The sequence below is a fragment of the Dendrobates tinctorius genome, unplaced genomic scaffold (assembly GCF_039654945.1).
Source record: "Dendrobates tinctorius isolate UK_male_01 unplaced genomic scaffold, ASM3965494v1 ptg000085l, whole genome shotgun sequence".
NCBI classification, from domain to species: domain Eukaryota; kingdom Metazoa; phylum Chordata; class Amphibia; order Anura; family Dendrobatidae; genus Dendrobates; species Dendrobates tinctorius.
This window is the reverse complement of record NW_027361753.1, coordinates 1,480,459-1,499,868: the sequence shown is the minus strand read 5'-3', so window position 1 is coordinate 1,499,868 and position 19,410 is coordinate 1,480,459. Positions and strand designations below refer to the sequence as shown.

Below are 19,410 nucleotides of genomic sequence, written 5' to 3'. Positions count from 1 at the left end.
AATATTTGGTATTGTTCCATCCGCAAAAAGTCTGAACTATCAAAGATATAAAAAATGTTTAACCAACAAAATAATAAAAAAGACAAAAATCCCAGTTTCAGTCAGCGCACCTCTCTGGAAAAATAATGCAGTAAAAAGCTATCAGAACACTGTAAAGTATGTACCTCAAAATGGTACAAAGAAAAACTAGAGGTAAACAAGCAAAAAAAACATTGACAGAAAAAAAAAAAGTCTCAGAAAAATCACAAATCAGTATTTCTTTAAATCAAGTTCTGAATTAAAAAAAATGAAAACAAAAAGAAAACTGTAAATTTAGGATCACAGTAATTGTGTTGATTTTCAGAATCGTGTTACCAGGTGATTTTTGCAGTACACTAAGCTCCATAAAAAAAAAAATAAATAAATAAATAAACTCAATAAAACAATTACGGAGTAGCTTTTTATTTTTTCTTCACCATTTCATCACATTTGGAATTTTTTCTCTTGAGTATGTTATATGGCAAAAAAAATGGATGGAGTCATTCAACACTAAAATTCATCTTGCTAAAAAAAAAAAAAACAAAAAAAAAAAAAACAAACCTTATACGGTTTAGTGAATAGAAAAGAATAAAAAAAAAAAATAAGTTACAAAATGTATGGCTCTTGGAGAAGGTAAAAAAAAAAAAAAAAATTGGGGAAGCAGTTAAACAATTCTGTAAAAATCACACAATACCAATATTCACTCTGCTACACTGACTAGTGATTATTGGGAGTGACAAAGTTTTGCCGATCTGTTGGAATAACCCCTTTAATGAACCTTATAAAGTGCAAACAAAGTAATATTGATTAGAAGAATTAAAAAAAAAAAAAAGTGACCATAAGAAACACCACCACCACCACCCACAAGCACACCGCGTGAGAATTGATTTTTTTTTTCTCTTTTTTTTATTAGTGTATTCACATACTCTGCAAATGCAACACGCACAAAGCTTACGTCAAGTTCACGAGTTCTACCAATACACCGATCTACTGGTAAAACTAGTTCACAAATGTTAAATGCTTTGCCAGTTACGAGTCAATGGTTTGGCGTTGTGTTTAACATCAGTGTGATTTTTTTCCTTTTTTGTTATTTTTTTGGTTTTGGAGCTGCGCTATAGGCAGAACAGCAGAGGAAAGGGGGAGGACTTTCTCAGGTTCAGCGCCCGTAACGAAACACAAGGCATTCTCGGCCGGGCACCCGATTTGTAGCTCGTAGTCGGAAACCTCGCGATCTGACCTATGGCGGGTGGGCCAGGGTATTGCCAACCATAAGGCATCGTTAAACTACCTGGCCGCTAGTTTGTTCTGAAAAACAACCTATGATTTTTCACTAGAAGTACTCACAAAGTACACTAGTGTCACTGATACAGTCCATGGTGATAGCGAGAGAAAGAGAGAAGGAAGGCAAGTCTGACACCGTTCACGTGTATAAAAGGATGACAGACAGCTACAGAACAAGTACTGTATGTTAATAAGATGTACACTTAATTCTGAGTACCCTTTACTACACAACCTTTGTCCCCCGCCTGTCCCTAACCTGGCATGTCCGTAACATAATTCTAAAAAATGTATTTTTTTTTTATATAGGGTGCAAAATGTAGTGTCCAAGGGTTCAAAATAACATGCATTTAAAAAAAATTATAATAAAATCTATTTCTGCTGTTCTGCTGTCTGGACATTCTGCAATGCGAAAATGTAAAAAAAAAAAAATAAAAAATATCACGATAATAAGGGGGGGGGGGGGGGGGGGAGAGTTGCAAATCTTTCCAAAGTAATTGCTGATCGTTGTCTGAAAGCAGCTTAACGTGGGGAAATACGGCTCTGGGTCTACGTGGCTTACAAGCAAAAAGGAACAAATTGAAATTGAGCAAGCGGATGCAACATAACAAGGTCAACTTATAAAATACGTGGGGGGGAGGGGAATACGGATATAGTGAGAAAAAAAAAACCCATGTTTGGATTTATGGAAGAGAAAAAAAATGTAAAAACACTAAAAATAAGAAAGCAGACAAACCCTATCTGATATCTAAAAACAGCAAAAAAAAAGATAACTATACATGTCAAATACGTAAGGGGCTGCTCATATTTTTAAACCGTCTGGACACTTGCGCTATATGCCCGATAATACATTAAAAGTCTTTTTAAAATAAAAAGCTTCCCGGTAAGGAGTGACTTCACACGGCACTTTCTTCTAGGGGGGAGGGGGATGTTCATAAAACAAGGTGCTTTCGACGCTGATGGGACCTCAAGTGCTGCTTTGTTGTTTTTTCTCTTTTTTTTACTTTGTAAACAGTTCATGGGGGACCATACATGACTACTATAACAGACAAGCTGTACTGTAAAGTCTGTTGTCAGGACTCCGGGGTTAGAACCCGTAGGTTGTATGGTTAAGAAGGAGAACAAATGTAAAGGGGGGAGAAAATAAAACTTGGAGGGGTCCCCCCATTAGGACATGCTGGAGCAACGGACTGAAGGAGAACCCATCTGAGTCAACACTTTGTCCAACCATTGTAAAGGTCCATTCAGGTGAAGCTCAATCCAACAGGGAGTGCTTGTGACTGTCTGCCGCCTACAAAAAAAAGGTACAAAAAGAATTAAGGCCTAAGCATTGATCTCATGATCGCAGCAAGAAAGCATGGATGGCGCAGTGACTGAAACTAGACAAAAAGATGATGTGGAAATATGATTATGGCCTATGTGATATGTCTGGTGTCTGCACCCTCAGCTTGCAGGGATCTGTCAGTAGGATGAACCTCCTCTAAAGCACTGCCCATATAGACAGCTAAGGAACGACAGATGCCATTTTGTGCAAACTTATTTTTTGCAGAAGGAATAACTGTGGCAATTTCACACTGCTGATGAATGAAAGGCAATTACAGGTACATACAAGAGTATGCTTTTTTTTTTTTTATAACGTCTAAGTGTTTCAAAGTAACTTACTTCTTCCTCAGGACAAAAACCCACGTGCAAGTTAACAGGAAACAGACACATTTATACTGATGGGTTTTCAAATTATGGCGCCAAGAGAGACACATGATGTGTCAAAGTTCATCGTGACCATAATTGCAAGTGGTTAGTTGAAATGGTCAAGTTAAACTTTGACACATTATGTGTCCCTCTTGGTGCCATAATATGAAAATCTATCAGTATAAATGCGTCCTGAGGAAGAGGTTACTCCAAAACACATAAACATTAATAAAAAAAATTTAAAAAAACGCATGCCCTTCTTGTGTGTACCTGGAACTGCCCTTCATTCACCAGTTGAGCAGAATATCCACAATTATTCCTTGTGCAAATCTGTATCTGGTCCCAGGACCTGCAGCAGCTAGGATTACACGTTCTTGATGTTGTATGATCACAACCTGGCTAGCAAAACATTTTTTTTTTTTCTAATTTAAAATTTTAATTGGACAAAACCCTATTGCGGTTTCCTTTGCTTACTAGCATTTTATTTTGCGTAAGCAGCGTTGGATTATAAAGGTCTTCCTGCCTGTTTACCTACCTGTACTCGGCACCCCAGCCTTTTACAAAGCTCATTCTGATGGTGCACATTCTGGTTAATTGGTAAACTGCTTCAAAGCCCTGGTTCACAGACTGAGCGAGGAGGGCAGCAAATTCTTGGTTATTGAAAATCTTCAAATTGCAGCCTAAGAGAAAAAAAAATTTAAAAAAAAAAAAGGAACGAAAAGAAAAATAAGTGGAGAATCTAAAAATGGTCATAAAAGCCACTGGGTTTATATTTAAGTCGTCATTTAGCAGCTTCCACCTTGTGGAAAACGTTCCATTAATTAAAACAATTGAGTAATCATTTCTTATTACGTTTGTGCTTCACATGTAAATGGCGCCGAACTTACCGGGTGGAATCTTACACACCGTCGCAGGATGCCAACCATACCGCTGGTTACAATTAGGACTCTGGACAAATATAGCACTATCACTTAGGCACTCAGCAAATACTTCTCCCCCAATATAATACAACCGCACTCCTCTTCCTGCGAAAACAGAGAACACTATGTTTATAAGGGGGAATAAAAAAAACGATAAAAAAATAAAATAAAATACTACTACAATTTCTCAGCTTGTAGCGGACGACATTACCTATATGGCGTCGAGTCATTTCCACCGTGGCGTTCCGGTTCACATTTGACAGTAAACCTAAACAGAATCTCTCTGAATTTGATGGATCTGTGAAGCCGTCCACTGTGAGTGAAGGCTGTGATGCGTGAAACGTTTCCCCCACTCGCTGGTTCAGCTCATAATAAGCTATTGAGCACCAGAAAGCTGGCTCAGAGTAAGTGACGGGCTGCAAATCTGTGAGAAAATAAAGAAACATTACAATCAAATTAGAGCAAAAAGCAGACCCAAGAAAGTGCAACTCGTGAGCATAAAAAGCCTTTAAAAGTTGAATTATTTTAGGATATGCCATTCACATGAGCTGCGATTATCATCACCTCTCCAATCAGGGGAGCATGGTAGACACAAGACCCCTGTTCTGGCAATCCTTGAAGGGCCCATCTGGTGGCACCTACACATATCTATGCATTATATCGGTGATCATTTACTGCCTAGAATGACTTTCTTACAAGTTTTCATCATTTTCTGAGACCACAAACAAGCAGATTGAAAAGCTGAAGACAGGCAACACATCTAAAATTATTCAAAATACTCTTACCCTTTTACTCTGCTTTGTTGGTCCACATCCTTGGATGTCACGTCCCGTATATACCCTATGAGTCTGATGCAACCTCGTTGGTATACAGCAATAAAGCACCGTGGGAAGTGACTGGATGAAGCGCTCATGTAGGGTATATGGGACATGACCTCAGCAGGGAACAGTCAACAAGCAGGAAGTATTGGGGGAAGATGTACAGGAATTGCCGACATTAAAAGGGCAAGTGTATAGATTTTTTTTTCTCTCATTATCTCCTTTAAGTCCAAGTTACTAAATTTAAGACTTACCCAGGTTATGATTGACTGGAGAAAGTGTACTAGGAGAAAGTTCGGCCGGAGAGCCTGCAAATTAACAAAAAAACAAAAGGAATTAACCTGCAGTAACATTTGCATACGTTGGTTATTTTTTAGGGGATACACTTCATATTATTTGATGGACACGTTTAGCACATACACAGATGTTATAGAAAGACTACATTGGTCTGTAGCTCATCAATGGCCGGTTTCTGTGCTATCAGAAAGACGTCTGATGAAATTTCACTTTAATTCAACTGCACTTTATGGAAAATGAACCACCATAATGATAAATCTTTAACAGCCCCCTTGGGAGGTTTGGGTACCTGTGTCCATGCTTTGGTTAAGTTGCTGATCGCTTGTCTCTCCATCTTCACTAATGTATCCCGGAGGTGGCGTTTCTGCAGAAACCAAAATAATTAGTCACTAAAACAAAACTTCAACAACCAGAAATCCCACAATAAAGACATCACAATAGCAGCGCTGCAATTATAACACATTTTCCAAAGCTTGTAGAACTTAATATGACCTTTTGAACGTGAAATTCATGTTTTTACCCTCCCTTAAGAATGAGCTGGCAGATTAGTAGATAGTAGTAAAGCAGGTGGGTTATAAAGACAAATAAGGGCTCACAACAGACCTAAAGGCATTTGATTGGCACAAGACTGAAGTGACAACTTATCTGGCATTGCTGCCTGTAAAACCCCTTAGGTGCTGTGGATGCTATTAAATATGGATCTAAGAGGGGGTTGATGGATGGGAGTCTTCAAACTCATCTCTAGAGAGCAGCTGTGGTTGCCAAAAGCACAAGCCTGTGCCAACCTTGCACTGTAATAACAGGGTGGTGGTAACCACCAGCTTCTTACACAGGCTGTCTAGGAGATTGGACGCCGCATAGTATTTCTTACAGCAGAGGCTTCCATAAGACACACGACCGCTCTGTACATTACACAGAAGCTGATGGCCTCACCCGGTATGTAGTTGCTCTGGGGCTCGATTCCTGCTGGAAAGTTAGTGTTCTCCGGAATGGAATGCGTGTAGTCGTCGAGCGGAGGAAGTTCTGTTAATATCTCCGTGTGTCGCGGCACCAGTACCGGTGGTAAAACTGCAAAAGAAGAAAAAAAAAAAAAACATTATTCAGTCACAGTGTACAAGGACAACTTCACTGTCTGCAACTAATCACTGCGTTCAGCAAGCATAAGAACTGATGGCAAGAGACAACCGACCCCCCAGTGACTGGCTGCAGAGGTCATGTTCTGTAAATGTGACAGCATCAACCAAGACCATGGGCAAAAGCGGAAAGGCAGCGCTGGAGCAGCAGGGGGGAAAAAAATCTTAGTCCAGTCCTGTCCATGAATGACTAAAAGACTAATCACCAATTAAGCTGTGTGTGAGGGAAGCAGCCCTGACTTTACTGATCAATGTCACACCACCATTAAAGGGAACCCGTCGGCTCTCCAGATGGGATTTATGAAACACACACACGGTGGAGCATCATTCCTTACTGGAAATTAATATATAAATGAACAACTGGAGGACCCCTACATCAATGGGGCAGATGCTTACACCCCAAGTGTGTCCAATCTAAGCTGACCACATCTGAGTGTGTAGGGGCACATCTTGCAGACTTGGGGAATAAATGAATGATCTTACAAACATAAAAGTCCTCTGAGGGTTCTGCAGATAAACCTGTGAATGTGGCCTCTGTTTTCACCAGACCCTACAATATACACATTTGGGAGTGTCAGAGATACATGTGCATACAGCAGAAGCAAACAAGCCAGCTAGTTCTGACAGCTGCCATCCAACATACAGAATAATCAGAGGGGACACTTCATAACTTTTAGTTGGTGTGTGTGCCAATGCTCGGACCCTCACCGTTTGCCAGAACAGGAAACTACACGTCCTAAATTCAACCCCTGCTTCTTCTCTAGCTGAAATAATGAGGCCAGGAGGAGTTGCAGATACCAAAGTAGGTTTTCCTTGGTGGGACATCCAGCAGCTCCTTTCTACTCCTCTTGGCCGTAATTTTGTAACCAGGCAGGGAAGAACAGGAACCTAGGTGTCCAGCTCTACTAATCAGTGAAGGTCACGGTGGTGGGACACATACTGATCTTACAAATGTCACCTGTCTGTTCAATCAGTTTTGCTGGCTGAAATAGCCCTTTTAAAAAGAACCTCCCCCCCTTTCTCCCAAGAGTTATAACTTTTTTTTTTATTTGTCCACTAACAGTCATATAAGTGCTTGTTTTCTGTGGGATGAATTGTGTAGAGACAACAATCGTCATAATTGAGTTTATTGTGCTCCAAATAGTACTCAAATTTACCAGGACTCAATGTTTGGTGTGGATCAGGGGTGGTCAATTAATTTTCCCAAGGGGTCACATGACGGTGGGTACAGTCTCCTTTTCTTTGTGGGCCTAATTCCGTTTTTGGTAAACAGTGTATGACGCGTTTTACCAATAAGCGCTATCGTGGGACTTATCTGTCCACAAGATGCTTTCCCAGAATTATTTCAGCTTACTCATGTACATTTTGGTAAACTGCAGTCAAGCTTTTTTATGCCTGTGTCAGCAGTGCGTTCCTACAGGATGTCCTGCCATAGCGTTTCATTTTATTCAAATGTCGACAGATCGTTTGCGCCGACACTGATGCATCCTGAGTCTGCAGGACAGCTTCAGCAACAAATTTTGTTCTTAAGTCCTCAGACAGTTCTCTTCTCCTCTTTAGGCTCTCCATGCTTAGTGTAATGCAGAGTCAACTCCCCTTTTTAACTGGTGTCAGGTGTTATTTTCACATTGCCCACACGTTACTTGCCACAGGTGAGTTTGAACAAGCATTATAAGCTTGAAACAAAGTTGCTTACCCCTCAATTTTTGAAAGGTGCCAACAATTTTGTCCAGAGGCGCAGTGTGTAAAATTTTGTCCAATTTGCCTGTTTTTTTTTGTGTTGTTCCAAAACATATAAAGGAAATAAACATGTGTAATTGCAATACTTTTCTGGTTCAAACACCTTATTTTCTGGAACAATTTCAAGGGTGCAAACACTTTCAGCCATGACTGACTATGTATGTGTGTACACTGTGTGCAGAATTATTAGGCAAATGAGTATTTTGATCACCTCATCATTTTTATACATGTTGTCCTACTCTAAGCTTGAAAGCCAACTGCCAGTTATGTAAATCAGGTGATTTGCATCTCTGTAATGAGGAGGGGTGTGGTCTAATGACATCAACACCCTATATAAGGTGTGCTTAATTATTAGGCAACTTCCTTTCCTTTGGCAAAATGGGTCAGAAGAAAGATTTGATGGACTCTGAAAAGTCAAAAATTGTGAGAAAATTGCAGAGGGATGCAGCAGTCTTCAACTGACAAACTTTTGAAGAGTGATCACCGAACAATCAAGTGTTTCATGGCAAATAGCCAACAGGGTCGCAAGAAGCGTGTTGATAAAAAAGGCGCAAAATAACTGCCCATGAACTGAGGAAGATCAAGCGTCCAAGATGCCATTTGCCGCCAGTTTTGCCATATTTCAGAGCTGCAACGTTACTGGAGTATCAAAAAGCACAAGGTGTGCCATACTCAGGGACATGGCCAAGCTAAGGAAGGCTGAAAAACGACCACCTTTGAACAAGAAACATAAGATAAAACGTCAAGACTGGGCCAAGAAATATCTTAAGACTGATTTTTCTAAGGTTTTATGGACTGATGAAATGAGAGCGACTCTTGATGGGCCAGATGGATGGGCCCGAGGCTGGATCAGTAACGGGCAGAGAGCTCCACTCTTGACTCAGACGCCAGCAAGGTGGAGGTGGGGTACTGGTATGGGCTGGTATCATCAAAGATGAACTTGTGGGACCTTTTCAGGTTGAGGATGGAGTGAAGCTCAACTCCCAGACCTACTGCCAGTTTCTGGAAGACACCTTCTTCAAGCAGTGGTACAGGAAGAAGTCGGTATCGTTCAAGAAAAACATGATTTTCATGCAGGACAATGCTCCATCACATGCATCCAAATACTCCACAGCGTGGCTGGCCAGTAAAGGTCTAAAAGAAGAAAAAATAATGACATGGCCCCCCTTGTTCACCTGATCTGAACCCCATAGAGAACCTGTGGTCCCTCATAAAATGTGAGATCTACAGGGAGGGAAAACAGTACACCTCTCCGAACAGTGTCTGGGAGGCTGTGGTGGCTGCTGCACGCAATGTTGATCGTAAACAGATCAAGCAACTGACAGAATCTATGGATGGAAGGCTTTTGAGTGTCATCGTAAAGAAAGGTGGCTATATTGGTCACTGATTTTTTTTGCTTTGTTTTTGAATGTCAGAAATGTTTATTTCTAAATTTTGTGTTGTTATATTGGTTTAGGCCGGTTTCACATTAGCGCTTTTTCAGCGCGCGCACGGCCGGGGGTAGCTCCGCCCCCGAGCCGGCTCTCTGCCCGGCGTGCCCGCCCCTTGCTTGTAGCGCCGCCTACTAGCGGACAGCGGCGCCTGCGATCGGCGCACCCTATCTTTAGCATAGGGTGCGCAGATCGTGCGCAGGCCGTGCGCTAGTTGCGCTTTGACCTGCGCTGCGCACTTTTGACGGTGCGCCGTGCGCGCCAAAATCAAACTTTTCGGATTTTGGCGCGCACGGCGCACCGTCAAAAGTGCGCAGCGCAGGTCAAAGCGCAACTAGCGCACGGCCTGCGCACGATCTGCGCACCCTATGCTAAAGATAGGGTGCGCCGATCGCAGGCGCCGCTGTCCGCTAGTAGGCGGCGCTACAAGCAAGGGGCGGGCACGCCGGGCAGAGAGCCGGCTCGGGGGCGGAGCTACCCCCGGCCGTGCGCGCGCTGAAAAAGCGCTAATGTGAAACCGGCCTTACCTGGTGAAAATAAACAAGTGAGATGGGTATATATTGGGTTTTTATTAAGTTGCCTAATAATTCTGCACAGTAATAGTTAACTGCACAAACAGATATCCTCCTAAGATAGCCAAATCTAAAAAAAAAAACCCACTCCAACTTCCAAAAATATTAAGCTTTGATTTTCATGACTCTTTTGGGTTGATTGAGAACATAGTTGTTGTTCAATAATAAAAAGAATCCTCTCAAATACAACTTGCCTAATAATTCTGCACGCAGTGTATACATGTATACACACACACACACACACACACACACACACACACACGTGTATACATACACATTATATATACACACACAAATACTGTACATGATATAGCCATACAAGTCGGGAATATAAGAATTTGATATACTGCCAATTTGCAAGTATTCCCACCTACAAAGAATGGAGAGGTCTGTCATTTTTATAGTAGTTACACTTCACCTATGAGACAGAATCTAAAAATAAAAAAAACAGATAAATCACATTGCATGATTTTTAAATAATTTAATTTTATTGCATGAAATAAGTATTTGATCACCTACCAAACAGCAAGAATTCTGGCTCTCACAGATCTGTTAGCTTTTCTTTCTCTGCACTCAATACCTGTATTAATTGCACCTGTTTGAACTTGTTACCTGTATAAAAGACACCTGTCTACACAATCACACTAGAAACATCTCCACCATGGCCAAGACCAAAGAGCTGTCTAAGGACACCAGGGACAAAACTGTAGACCTGCACAAGACTGGGATGAGCTACAGAGCAATAGGCCAGTAGCTTGGTGAGAAGAAAACAACTGCTGGCAAAATTATTAGAAAATGGAAGAAACACAAGGTAACTGCCAATCTTCCTGGCAGTCATCTTGTGTTTCTTCCATTATCTCCATGCAAAATCTTGACTCGTGGGGTAAGGATGATTCTGAGAAAGGTCAGAAATCAGCACAGAATTACACGGGAGGACCTGGTCAATGACCTGAAGAGAGCTGGGAATACAGTCTCAAACATTACAGTTAGTAACACATTACGCCGTCATGCATTAAAATCCTGCAGGGCACACAAGGTCCCCTCCCCCTGCTCACGCAGCACATGTCCAGGCCACTTTGAAGTTTACCAACGACCATCTGGATGATCAAGAGGAGGCATGGGAGAAGGTCATATGGTTAGATGAGACCAAAATAGAACTTTTTGTTATCAACTCCAGTCGCCTTGTTTGGCCGAAAAAGGATGAGTAAAAGCCCAAGAACACCATCCCAACCAAGAAGCATTGTGGGGGAAACCCAATACTTTGGGGGGTGCATTTCTGCAAAGGGGACAGGACGACTGCATCGCACTGAAGGGAGGATGGATGGGGTCATATATCACAAGATTTTGGTCAACGACCTACTTTCCTCAGTAAAAGAGCTGAAGATGGGTCATGGCTGCGTCTTCCAACCTGACAATGACCCGAAACACACAGCCAGGGCAACTAAGGAGTGGCTTAGTAGAAAGCATTTCAAGGTCTTAGAGTGGCCTAACTAGTCTCCAAACATGAATCCAATAGAAAATCTTTGGAGGGAGCTGAAAACTCAATGTTGCCCAGCGACAGCTACAAAACCTGAAAGATCTGGAGAAAATCTCTATGGAGGAGTGGACCAAAATCACTGCTGCAGGGTGTGCAAACTTGGTCAAGAACTGCATGAAACGTCTGACCTCTGTAATTGCTAAAAAAAAATATTAAGTTCTGTTTTTCTATTGTATCAAACACTTATTTCATGCAATAACATGTAAATTAATTAAGTAAAAATCATACAATGTGATTTTCTGCTTTTTTTTTAGATTCTGTCTCACAGGTGAAGTGTACCTAAGATAAAAATTACAGACCTCTCCATTCTTCGTAGGTCAGAAAATTTGCAAAATTATCAGTGTATCAAATACTCATTCTATCTACTGTATGTAAATTATATAAAAGTAATTTAAGTTACATTTCCTTGGACCCAGGGACCACTTTGTCCTGTCCCCCGTCTAGCAAAGAGACCAGAGGTTCGACCGTCAGTGAAGGTGTGTAGCAGTGAAGCAAAGAAAAACCATAAAAGAAAATGTAACCTTGCACTCACCTGGAGTTTCCACCCTCTGATAGTGATAAGGGTTGACACAAACTTCGTCTTTCTTAAGATTAAAAGCATATTCACAATTTTCAATAGCCTTCAGTTCATGATGACTATGGAGGTCCGGCCAGCGCCAGAGACGACAGTAAATAACGTGTGGTAACCCCTTGCGGTGGGACACTTGAAGGCGGCCATCTAGAGACCTGGGCAGAGGAAGAATGAATATTAGGGAGAAAAAGAAGAAAAAAATGAAAGCTTTAAACAATATCATTACATTAAATAAATGTGCAAACACTGAAGCGAGAGGAGAAGATGGAAGATTACAGCAGAGAGAGTGCACAGAGAAAGCAGGAGCTAGATCAGCATTCACCGAGACGAGGAGGCACAGGGTGCGGGTGAATGTACCCACCACTGACACACAGCACATACACCTGGCAGTAAGACAATTAGTTGAGAGGCAGAAAAATAAAAATGAAGATACACTCGAGACTGTAGCAGCTGAGGTTATAACCAAGCGTAGAGAGAAGCTGCAGCAAAACGGATGCTAGATCATCATGCAAACACAAAGACGGCAGCAGCACTGGAAAAAACAGAGCAAAAACATAAGCAAAGCCGTAAAAAAAGCAAGACACTGACATGTATCCTAAAGTTTACAGGAGGCGGCATATTGCACAGCAGAACGATCCCGAAGAGAAAGTCAGGACTGTACCTACAGCGCCCCCTATCTGTACTACACTAACCGTCACCTATACTCATAAGTCCAGCTAGTATAAGAGCAGAAAGTATCAGCCGCAAGTATGCATTAGGGAGAAGCAAAATAAAGAGCAGCCAAAATAAATACATTATGCCCCATCTACACCGTGCCCACTGCTGAACACCATTTTACACATAGAAGAAATCTACGTAAAAAGTTGCGTCAAATTACATTAGTTATCCTGTAATATACCCCAGAGCTGCACTTACTATTCTGCTGGTGGAGTCACTGTGTAGATACATTACTGATCCTGAGTTACATCCTGTATTATACTCCAGAGCTGCACTCACTATTCTGCTGGTGCACTCACTGTGTACATACATTACTGATCCTGAGTTACCTCCTGTATTATACTCCAGAGCTGCACTCACTATTCTGCTGGTGCAGTCACTGTGTACATACATTACATTATTGATCCTGAGTTACATCCTATATTATACTCCAGAGCTGCACTCACTATTCTGCTTGTGCAGTCACTGTGTACATACATTACATTACTGATCCTGAGTTACCTCCTGTATTATACTCCAGAGCTGCACTCGCTATTCTGCTGGTGGAGTCACTGTTTACATACAGGATGTAACTCAGGATCCGTTCAAGATCAGTAATGTATGTACACAATGACCCCACCAGCAGAATATTGAGTGTAGCTCTGGAGTATAACTTAGGATGTAACTCAGGATCAATACAGGATCAGTAATGTAATGTATGTACACAGTGACTGCATCAGCAGAATAGTGAGTGCAGCTCTGGAGTATAATACAGGATGTAACTCAGGATCAATACAGGATCAGTAATGTAATGTGTGTACACAGTGACTGCACCAGCAGAATAGTGAGTGCAGCTCTGGGGTATAATACAGGAAGTAACTCGAGATCAGTAATGTAATGTATGTACACAGTGACTGCACCAGCAGAATAGTGAGTGCAGCTCTGGGGTATAATACAGGATGTATCTCAGGATCAGTAATGTAATGTATGTACACAGTGACTGCACCGGCAGAATAGTGAGTGCAGCTCTGGAGTATAATACAGGATGTAACTCGGGATCAGTACAGGATAATTAAATGATTCAACCTTTTAAGTAGATCCTAGACGTCCACTGTAATATCGTGCTCAATAGTGAACATAGCCTTAAATGAACTCCCCCTCCAATTTGCTTTCCACACAACAGACCACGAACACTAACTGCATATGTACATACACAAATGCAGATGTAAATGGTTGTGAAATGGACAAAATAATGGCAAACAGAAAATAAATAACATGAACCAAGAAATATCTAAGCGTGGAACTTGAATGTAAATTCTCTGACTGCTCAATCAATGGCTGACAAAAGAACCGTGGAAGGATGGATCTGAGAATAACTCTTAGACTATACTTGGGGTGCGTTTATGCAATACATGATGCAAACTAATGTATATGGCTCTAAAATGTACATGTTATCCGGCCCAGCGGAAGGGGGTGAATTTTCACGACCTCAATGGCCATTTACACTGGAGAAGTATGCCTTCATCACGTCGGCTGTTCCCCAACATTGATAAATGGATATTTCCGCTGGGCACGACTAACACTTACACTCTAAAATCAGATTTCGTTGGTCAAAACGTCAGCTAGTAAATAAAAAAAAATTAAAAAAATTAAAAAAAAACACAAACGTAACAAAAAGAAAAAGTTAAATTAAACATCCAGTAAAGTAGCTGTAAATTGATTTCAGAAGAAGCACCATCCTGCGGTCCATGTCTAGCCCCTCTCCCCCTCCCAGAGCTCTATGCGACAGAGTGCAATATATTCACCTGGTTTGTTCAGAGAAGCTGTAAAGGGCTGTGGTATCCCACTGATCTATGGTATTTGGTGTACTCAGTCCCCAAATTTCAGAGCAAGTGCTGTGCAATAAATCGAAAAAACAAAAATTGATGTGAACAATGGAAGCATGGTTATTTGATATACCATGGGGTCAAAACATGGAGGGAAAAAAAAAAAATGTACAGAACACTTCCTTCACATAGAAAGATACAAAAAGAATGTCATCGTTAGTGTAAAGGAAGGGGTTAAATGGAAGAAATGATCGGAAGTAAAGCTATGACAAAATGTGGAAAAGCTGAACACACAGAGGAGGAGCGGAGACTGGATGGAGGGGGTCACAATGCAGCTCGGAGGATTTACAATACGGCCCCCCTCAAGAATGAGTGAAACATGGCTGACAAGAATGGAGGGTGGTCCCATACTAATCATCAGTTAGAGAGACCCCCAACCTGAGAGGCCGTACGAGTACCAATATAACATGTCGCCTAAGAGTGCTGCAAAACGGTGAATGTAGAGCAATGAACAGCGGTCAGGAGGGCGCCAAGGACGAGAGGGAAGTCTGTTTGATCTCTTTATTCCACGCGTTTCAACAGCAGGACGCTGTCTTCCTCAGGTAATTGTACCCACCTGAGGAAGACAGCGTCCTGCTGTCGAAACGCGTTGTGGAATACAGACTTCCCTCTCGTCCTTGGCGCCCTCCTGACCGCTGTTCATTGCTCTATAGTTATTGTCCCTCTACGAGGGTCTGCGGCTGGTGCTCCCTAGGGCTTCTCATCTACCATCCTCTTTACCGGTGTGGCTCACACCAGCGCTCCATTTCTATTGTTTCCATTGCAAAACGGTGAATATCACATTCCTGTATTTACAGAAGAGCAGGAGTACTTGTATCCGGCAATGCTCCCTTCTCAATGACACAAGCAAAGACATCAGATCCCAAAACACACAAATCGGGCAAAGTAGTGCTCACGACCGGCCTACCGTAAATGAACAAAGCTTTACAATCACCCATATTTTGCATGTCAATGGCCAGATTTATAAGGGATGTCCCCCTTTTAAGGATTTTTTTTTTTTTAATTTAATGTATTATCGAGGGGTAAACATTTTTGCAATCCGGTGTTGTTATATTTTTTGCACTGTGATGTCTACAGCTTCCCTCTTGCACTCACTACACAATGAGTGAAGTGAGTTACCAACGATCTCGGTCAGAACCGATTGCTGACGGATTCTCTGTCTCTTTTTCGGAGTTCCTCTCAGCTGATTTACGACAGCGAGCCATATCAAAATGGATCATGCAGGGAAAGAAAGAACCTGGAAATAGCAAACAGTACAGACATTCGTAATGAAACCTGAACGCAAAAATAATTCTTAGCCCAAAAAACATGCAAAAAAATTATAATGTATAAATATATCTATATAATTTTTGCATGTATTTTGGGTTAAACAAAAAAAAAAAAAAAAAACATTCTTGCATTCACCTTTCAGCGCAAATGCCTGCACCATTTGCCTTTTCCTAGTTCTGTCAGTCGTACCGAAACCTGAATGCAAAAATGATTTTTAGCCAAAAATACATGCAGAAAAAAATATATTAGATTTTTTTTTGCATGTATTTTGGGATAAAAAAAAAAAAAAAAAATCATTTTTGCATTTCTGCAGAGCGCTAGTTCCTGATCATTGACCCCTGTAAACATGGTAGTGGTCAATGGAAGGTGCTTGCTGTGGCAGGAAAGTTGCTGCTGTAAATGAGCCCTTCAGGGTAGCACTGATGGTAATCTCATCACAAAGGACATGTTCCTAGCGCACAGCCTGGGTAAGCCATCACTTGTGTGATCCCATGGTGATGTCAGGCTGGCGGGATCTCATGTATATGTGCTATTTAGGACACAAGCATGATCAATAAACTGGGCGATACATTATGTTCTATTAACTCACAAAAGAAGAAAACAAGGTCAACTCCAACTGCGCTCCTCCTTATGTTCTGCATCTACAGGAAAACAAACTTCACCATCTCCTGAGCTTAGCTTTAAAATTCACATTAAAAAAAGGAAGCGCGCCCCCTTCCCCTAAGGCCAGAGTTGAGCAATCTGCGTGCCAGCTTTCACTAGAGGTTTACTTCTGCAGAAAGTGACCAGATGAAACGATGAGTAAGTCCTGCGGCCGCCTGTGACATGAACGTTGCTGCTTCTGATGTCAGCATCTTTAATCCGGAGACGTAAACTCCAAGGTCTTATCTGCACCAGCCACGTCTTCTGTCGTTACCACCTAGCGCACGTCTACGTGTAACCTCTGTGCGAGCTGCAAACACTATCCGGTGGCCTGAATGACGTAGGACAGACAACAATGCCTGTTTCAATGTGTTTTTATAAACAAGCAACTTTGCAATTTGCTAAATATCCTTTTTGTTCCTAAAAGCAATTTTAGTTATATTGTGCACTGCTTGTTGACTAGGTTGCCGGCCACCTCTGCATTGTATCAAGAGTGGCCGTCTACCTAGCAAAGGAGCGCAGCGCTTACACGCTTGGCGCTTCAGAGCATGCAAGCGGCAGATGTTTGGATCCAACCCTGGGCTCCTCTGATGCTGCGGAGGCAAAGTAGTCTCTGAGAACAAGATGGGAGAGCGCACAGTTCAGACCAGTGGCGCGGACAAGCCACTGAACTGGTCAATCTTCAGGGAGAGGAACGGTGCGCTCCTGAAGACACAAGATTAGATTGTGAGCCCCGATGGGGGCTGCTGCCGGACACAACTGCTGCAAGGTTATTACACCGGCATCCACAGCCAAATTGGAAGACTCTGAACATGACTCTTTATCTGGCTCTAAATCCGATAGAACACCTGATGCAACGAATGAACGGTTCCGATTCCATAAAATATATAAAAAAAAAAAAAAAAAAAAAAAAAAAAAGATGGTATCCACTCTACTGAAAGGCAAAAAATAAAAAAATGGTGGCTAAACGGAAACTAGGCCTTAATCCAGTCCTTCCAGAAACCAATTTTAGCTTATAATTTTTTTTTACTGATTGTTTTCTTTTCTCCCTTTAAGAGCTATAACTTTGTATGTTGCCATCAACACAGTAATACGAGGGCTTGTTTTTTTTTTTGTTTTTTTTGCAGGTCGAGATGTACTTTAGTTTTGAACGACACCGTTCACTTTACCATATAATGTACTCAAAAAGAAAAAAAATTTGAGGGGGAGGTGAAACCGTATAAAAAAAAAAAAAAAAAAAAAAAAGCAATTTTGCCACTGTTTTTTGGCTTTTGCTCTTTTACGTCATTCATTGTGTGGTAATTATGGCCTGGTAACCCACTTGTCCACATCAATACACTAAAAAATAAAAAATTTGTACAAGTTTGTTTACTATATTTTAGTGTCTATAAAAAGATGTTATATATTATTTTATTGGATTGATTGAACTTTTTTTTTTTCCTTGATGGAAATGGTTTTTTTTTTTGCCTGCTGAAATGTCTAATTAGTATCATTTTGTGGTTCACACATTATCTGCGGGACAGTTACATCTCAGACATATGGCCGGCTTATGGGAACACAAAGGTCATCTCATTTAGAGGGTCCGTGTGAATGAGAAGGCCGTGTTTAGAGGACGGGTAACGGGCGAAGACAAAACAGTCGCTGATACAGTAACTCAGCCCTGAAACTTTAGAATACTTTCCAAGTTTTCTTCTTTGCCTGAGCGCAGCTGACCTCTGGTATTTTTATCAAATATTTGAGAGGCCACAAAGCAAACACAGATAATTTAATGCACGCGATTACACAAAGGAGGACGTATGAGGAGAGGAGGGTCAGCGCACACTGCAATGGTTAGGAGGCCGGCTAATACGCAATTAGACTCAAATGTCGTGTAATTATATTTTTACAGATTATCCGGAGCACAGAGATCCGTTCAGACATTCTCTCTGGACCCACAACCGTTCACTCATCAGCTGGTCAGACAATCCGACACTAAAGGAGAAAGAACCCTGCTGACCGCAAGCAAATCCCACGCAAACACGCACAACGCAGTGAAAAGAGTCACAAGTCGTCACGTCATCAACTCAGTTTCTTACTGAAATCTTGGGAAGTTCCTATTGCTTACGAGACAACCACACTATACATAAAAAAAAAAAATTAAAAAAAATTGAGCTTCAACCTCTTCAGGTCCAGCACTGTTTCTCCATTGCTCCATGGTAATCTTTGGTTGCAGTGGCGACTAGAGATGAGTGAATTTGTTCGGATTCGGTTCCAAATACGATCTGCAGCGAATATTGTTTTTTCAATATTCGTCGAACACAGCCGAACGTCATTAGAGTCAATGGGAGTAGATATTACCGAATATGTTCGGAACCAATCATCAAACGTACATTCGTCAAGAATAGTGTTTGAATATGGCACGAATAAGTCAAAATCAGATTCGGGGACAAAAAAAACCGAACAAATTTGCTTATCTCTAGTGGTGACATTACATTAACAGCGCTGCAGCCAATCACTGAATGAGTGCAGCTTCTCGTGCCGTCTGCTGTACACTTATGATGACACCAAGACCAGAGACGACTCCAATCCCAGCTCTTTGACCCCCATAGATATTTTGATCAATGATGATTATGGCATCCAAGTGATTAACCCCTTAGTGACAGAGCCAATTTTTACAATTCTGACCACTGTCATTTTACGAGGTTATAGCTCTCCAACGCTTCAACGTATCCCACTGATTCTGAGAATGTTTTCTCGTGACATATTGTAATTCATGTTAGTGGCAAAATTTATTCGATATGACTTATGAAAAAAAAACGAAATTTGGCAAAAACTGAAAATTTTGCAATTTTCACATTTTTAATTTTTGTGCCCTTAAATCAGAGAGATATGTCACACAAAATAGTTAATAACTAACATTTGCTACATGTCTACT

The 19,410-nt window shown here is 41.4% G+C and overlaps 1 protein-coding gene across 3 annotated transcripts in view; it reads right to left on the bottom strand.

Annotated features, from left to right (window-relative positions):
- Positions 1-425: 425 nt before the first annotated feature.
- SMAD2 (SMAD family member 2) overlaps positions 426-19,410 on the bottom strand; it is a 42,926-nt gene continuing 23,941 nt past the window's right edge. For 2 of the 3 annotated variants that reach the window (XM_073584758.1, XM_073584757.1), the window contains 9 exons: positions 14,505-14,594; positions 11,965-12,158; positions 5,954-6,088; positions 5,310-5,384; positions 4,978-5,031; positions 4,117-4,329; positions 3,873-4,010; positions 3,521-3,665; positions 426-2,587 (listed from right to left, as the gene is read on the bottom strand). In XM_073584758.1, coding sequence (XP_073440859.1) covers positions 2,464-2,587; positions 3,521-3,665; positions 3,873-4,010; positions 4,117-4,329; positions 4,978-5,031; positions 5,310-5,384; positions 5,954-6,088; positions 11,965-12,158; positions 14,505-14,594 — 1,168 coding nt within the window. In that variant the 3' untranslated portion in view covers positions 426-2,463. The remainder of the gene's footprint in view (positions 2,588-3,520; positions 3,666-3,872; positions 4,011-4,116; positions 4,330-4,977; positions 5,032-5,309; positions 5,385-5,953; positions 6,089-11,964; positions 12,159-14,504; positions 14,595-19,410) is intronic. The other variant, XM_073584759.1, reaches the window with a different exon arrangement.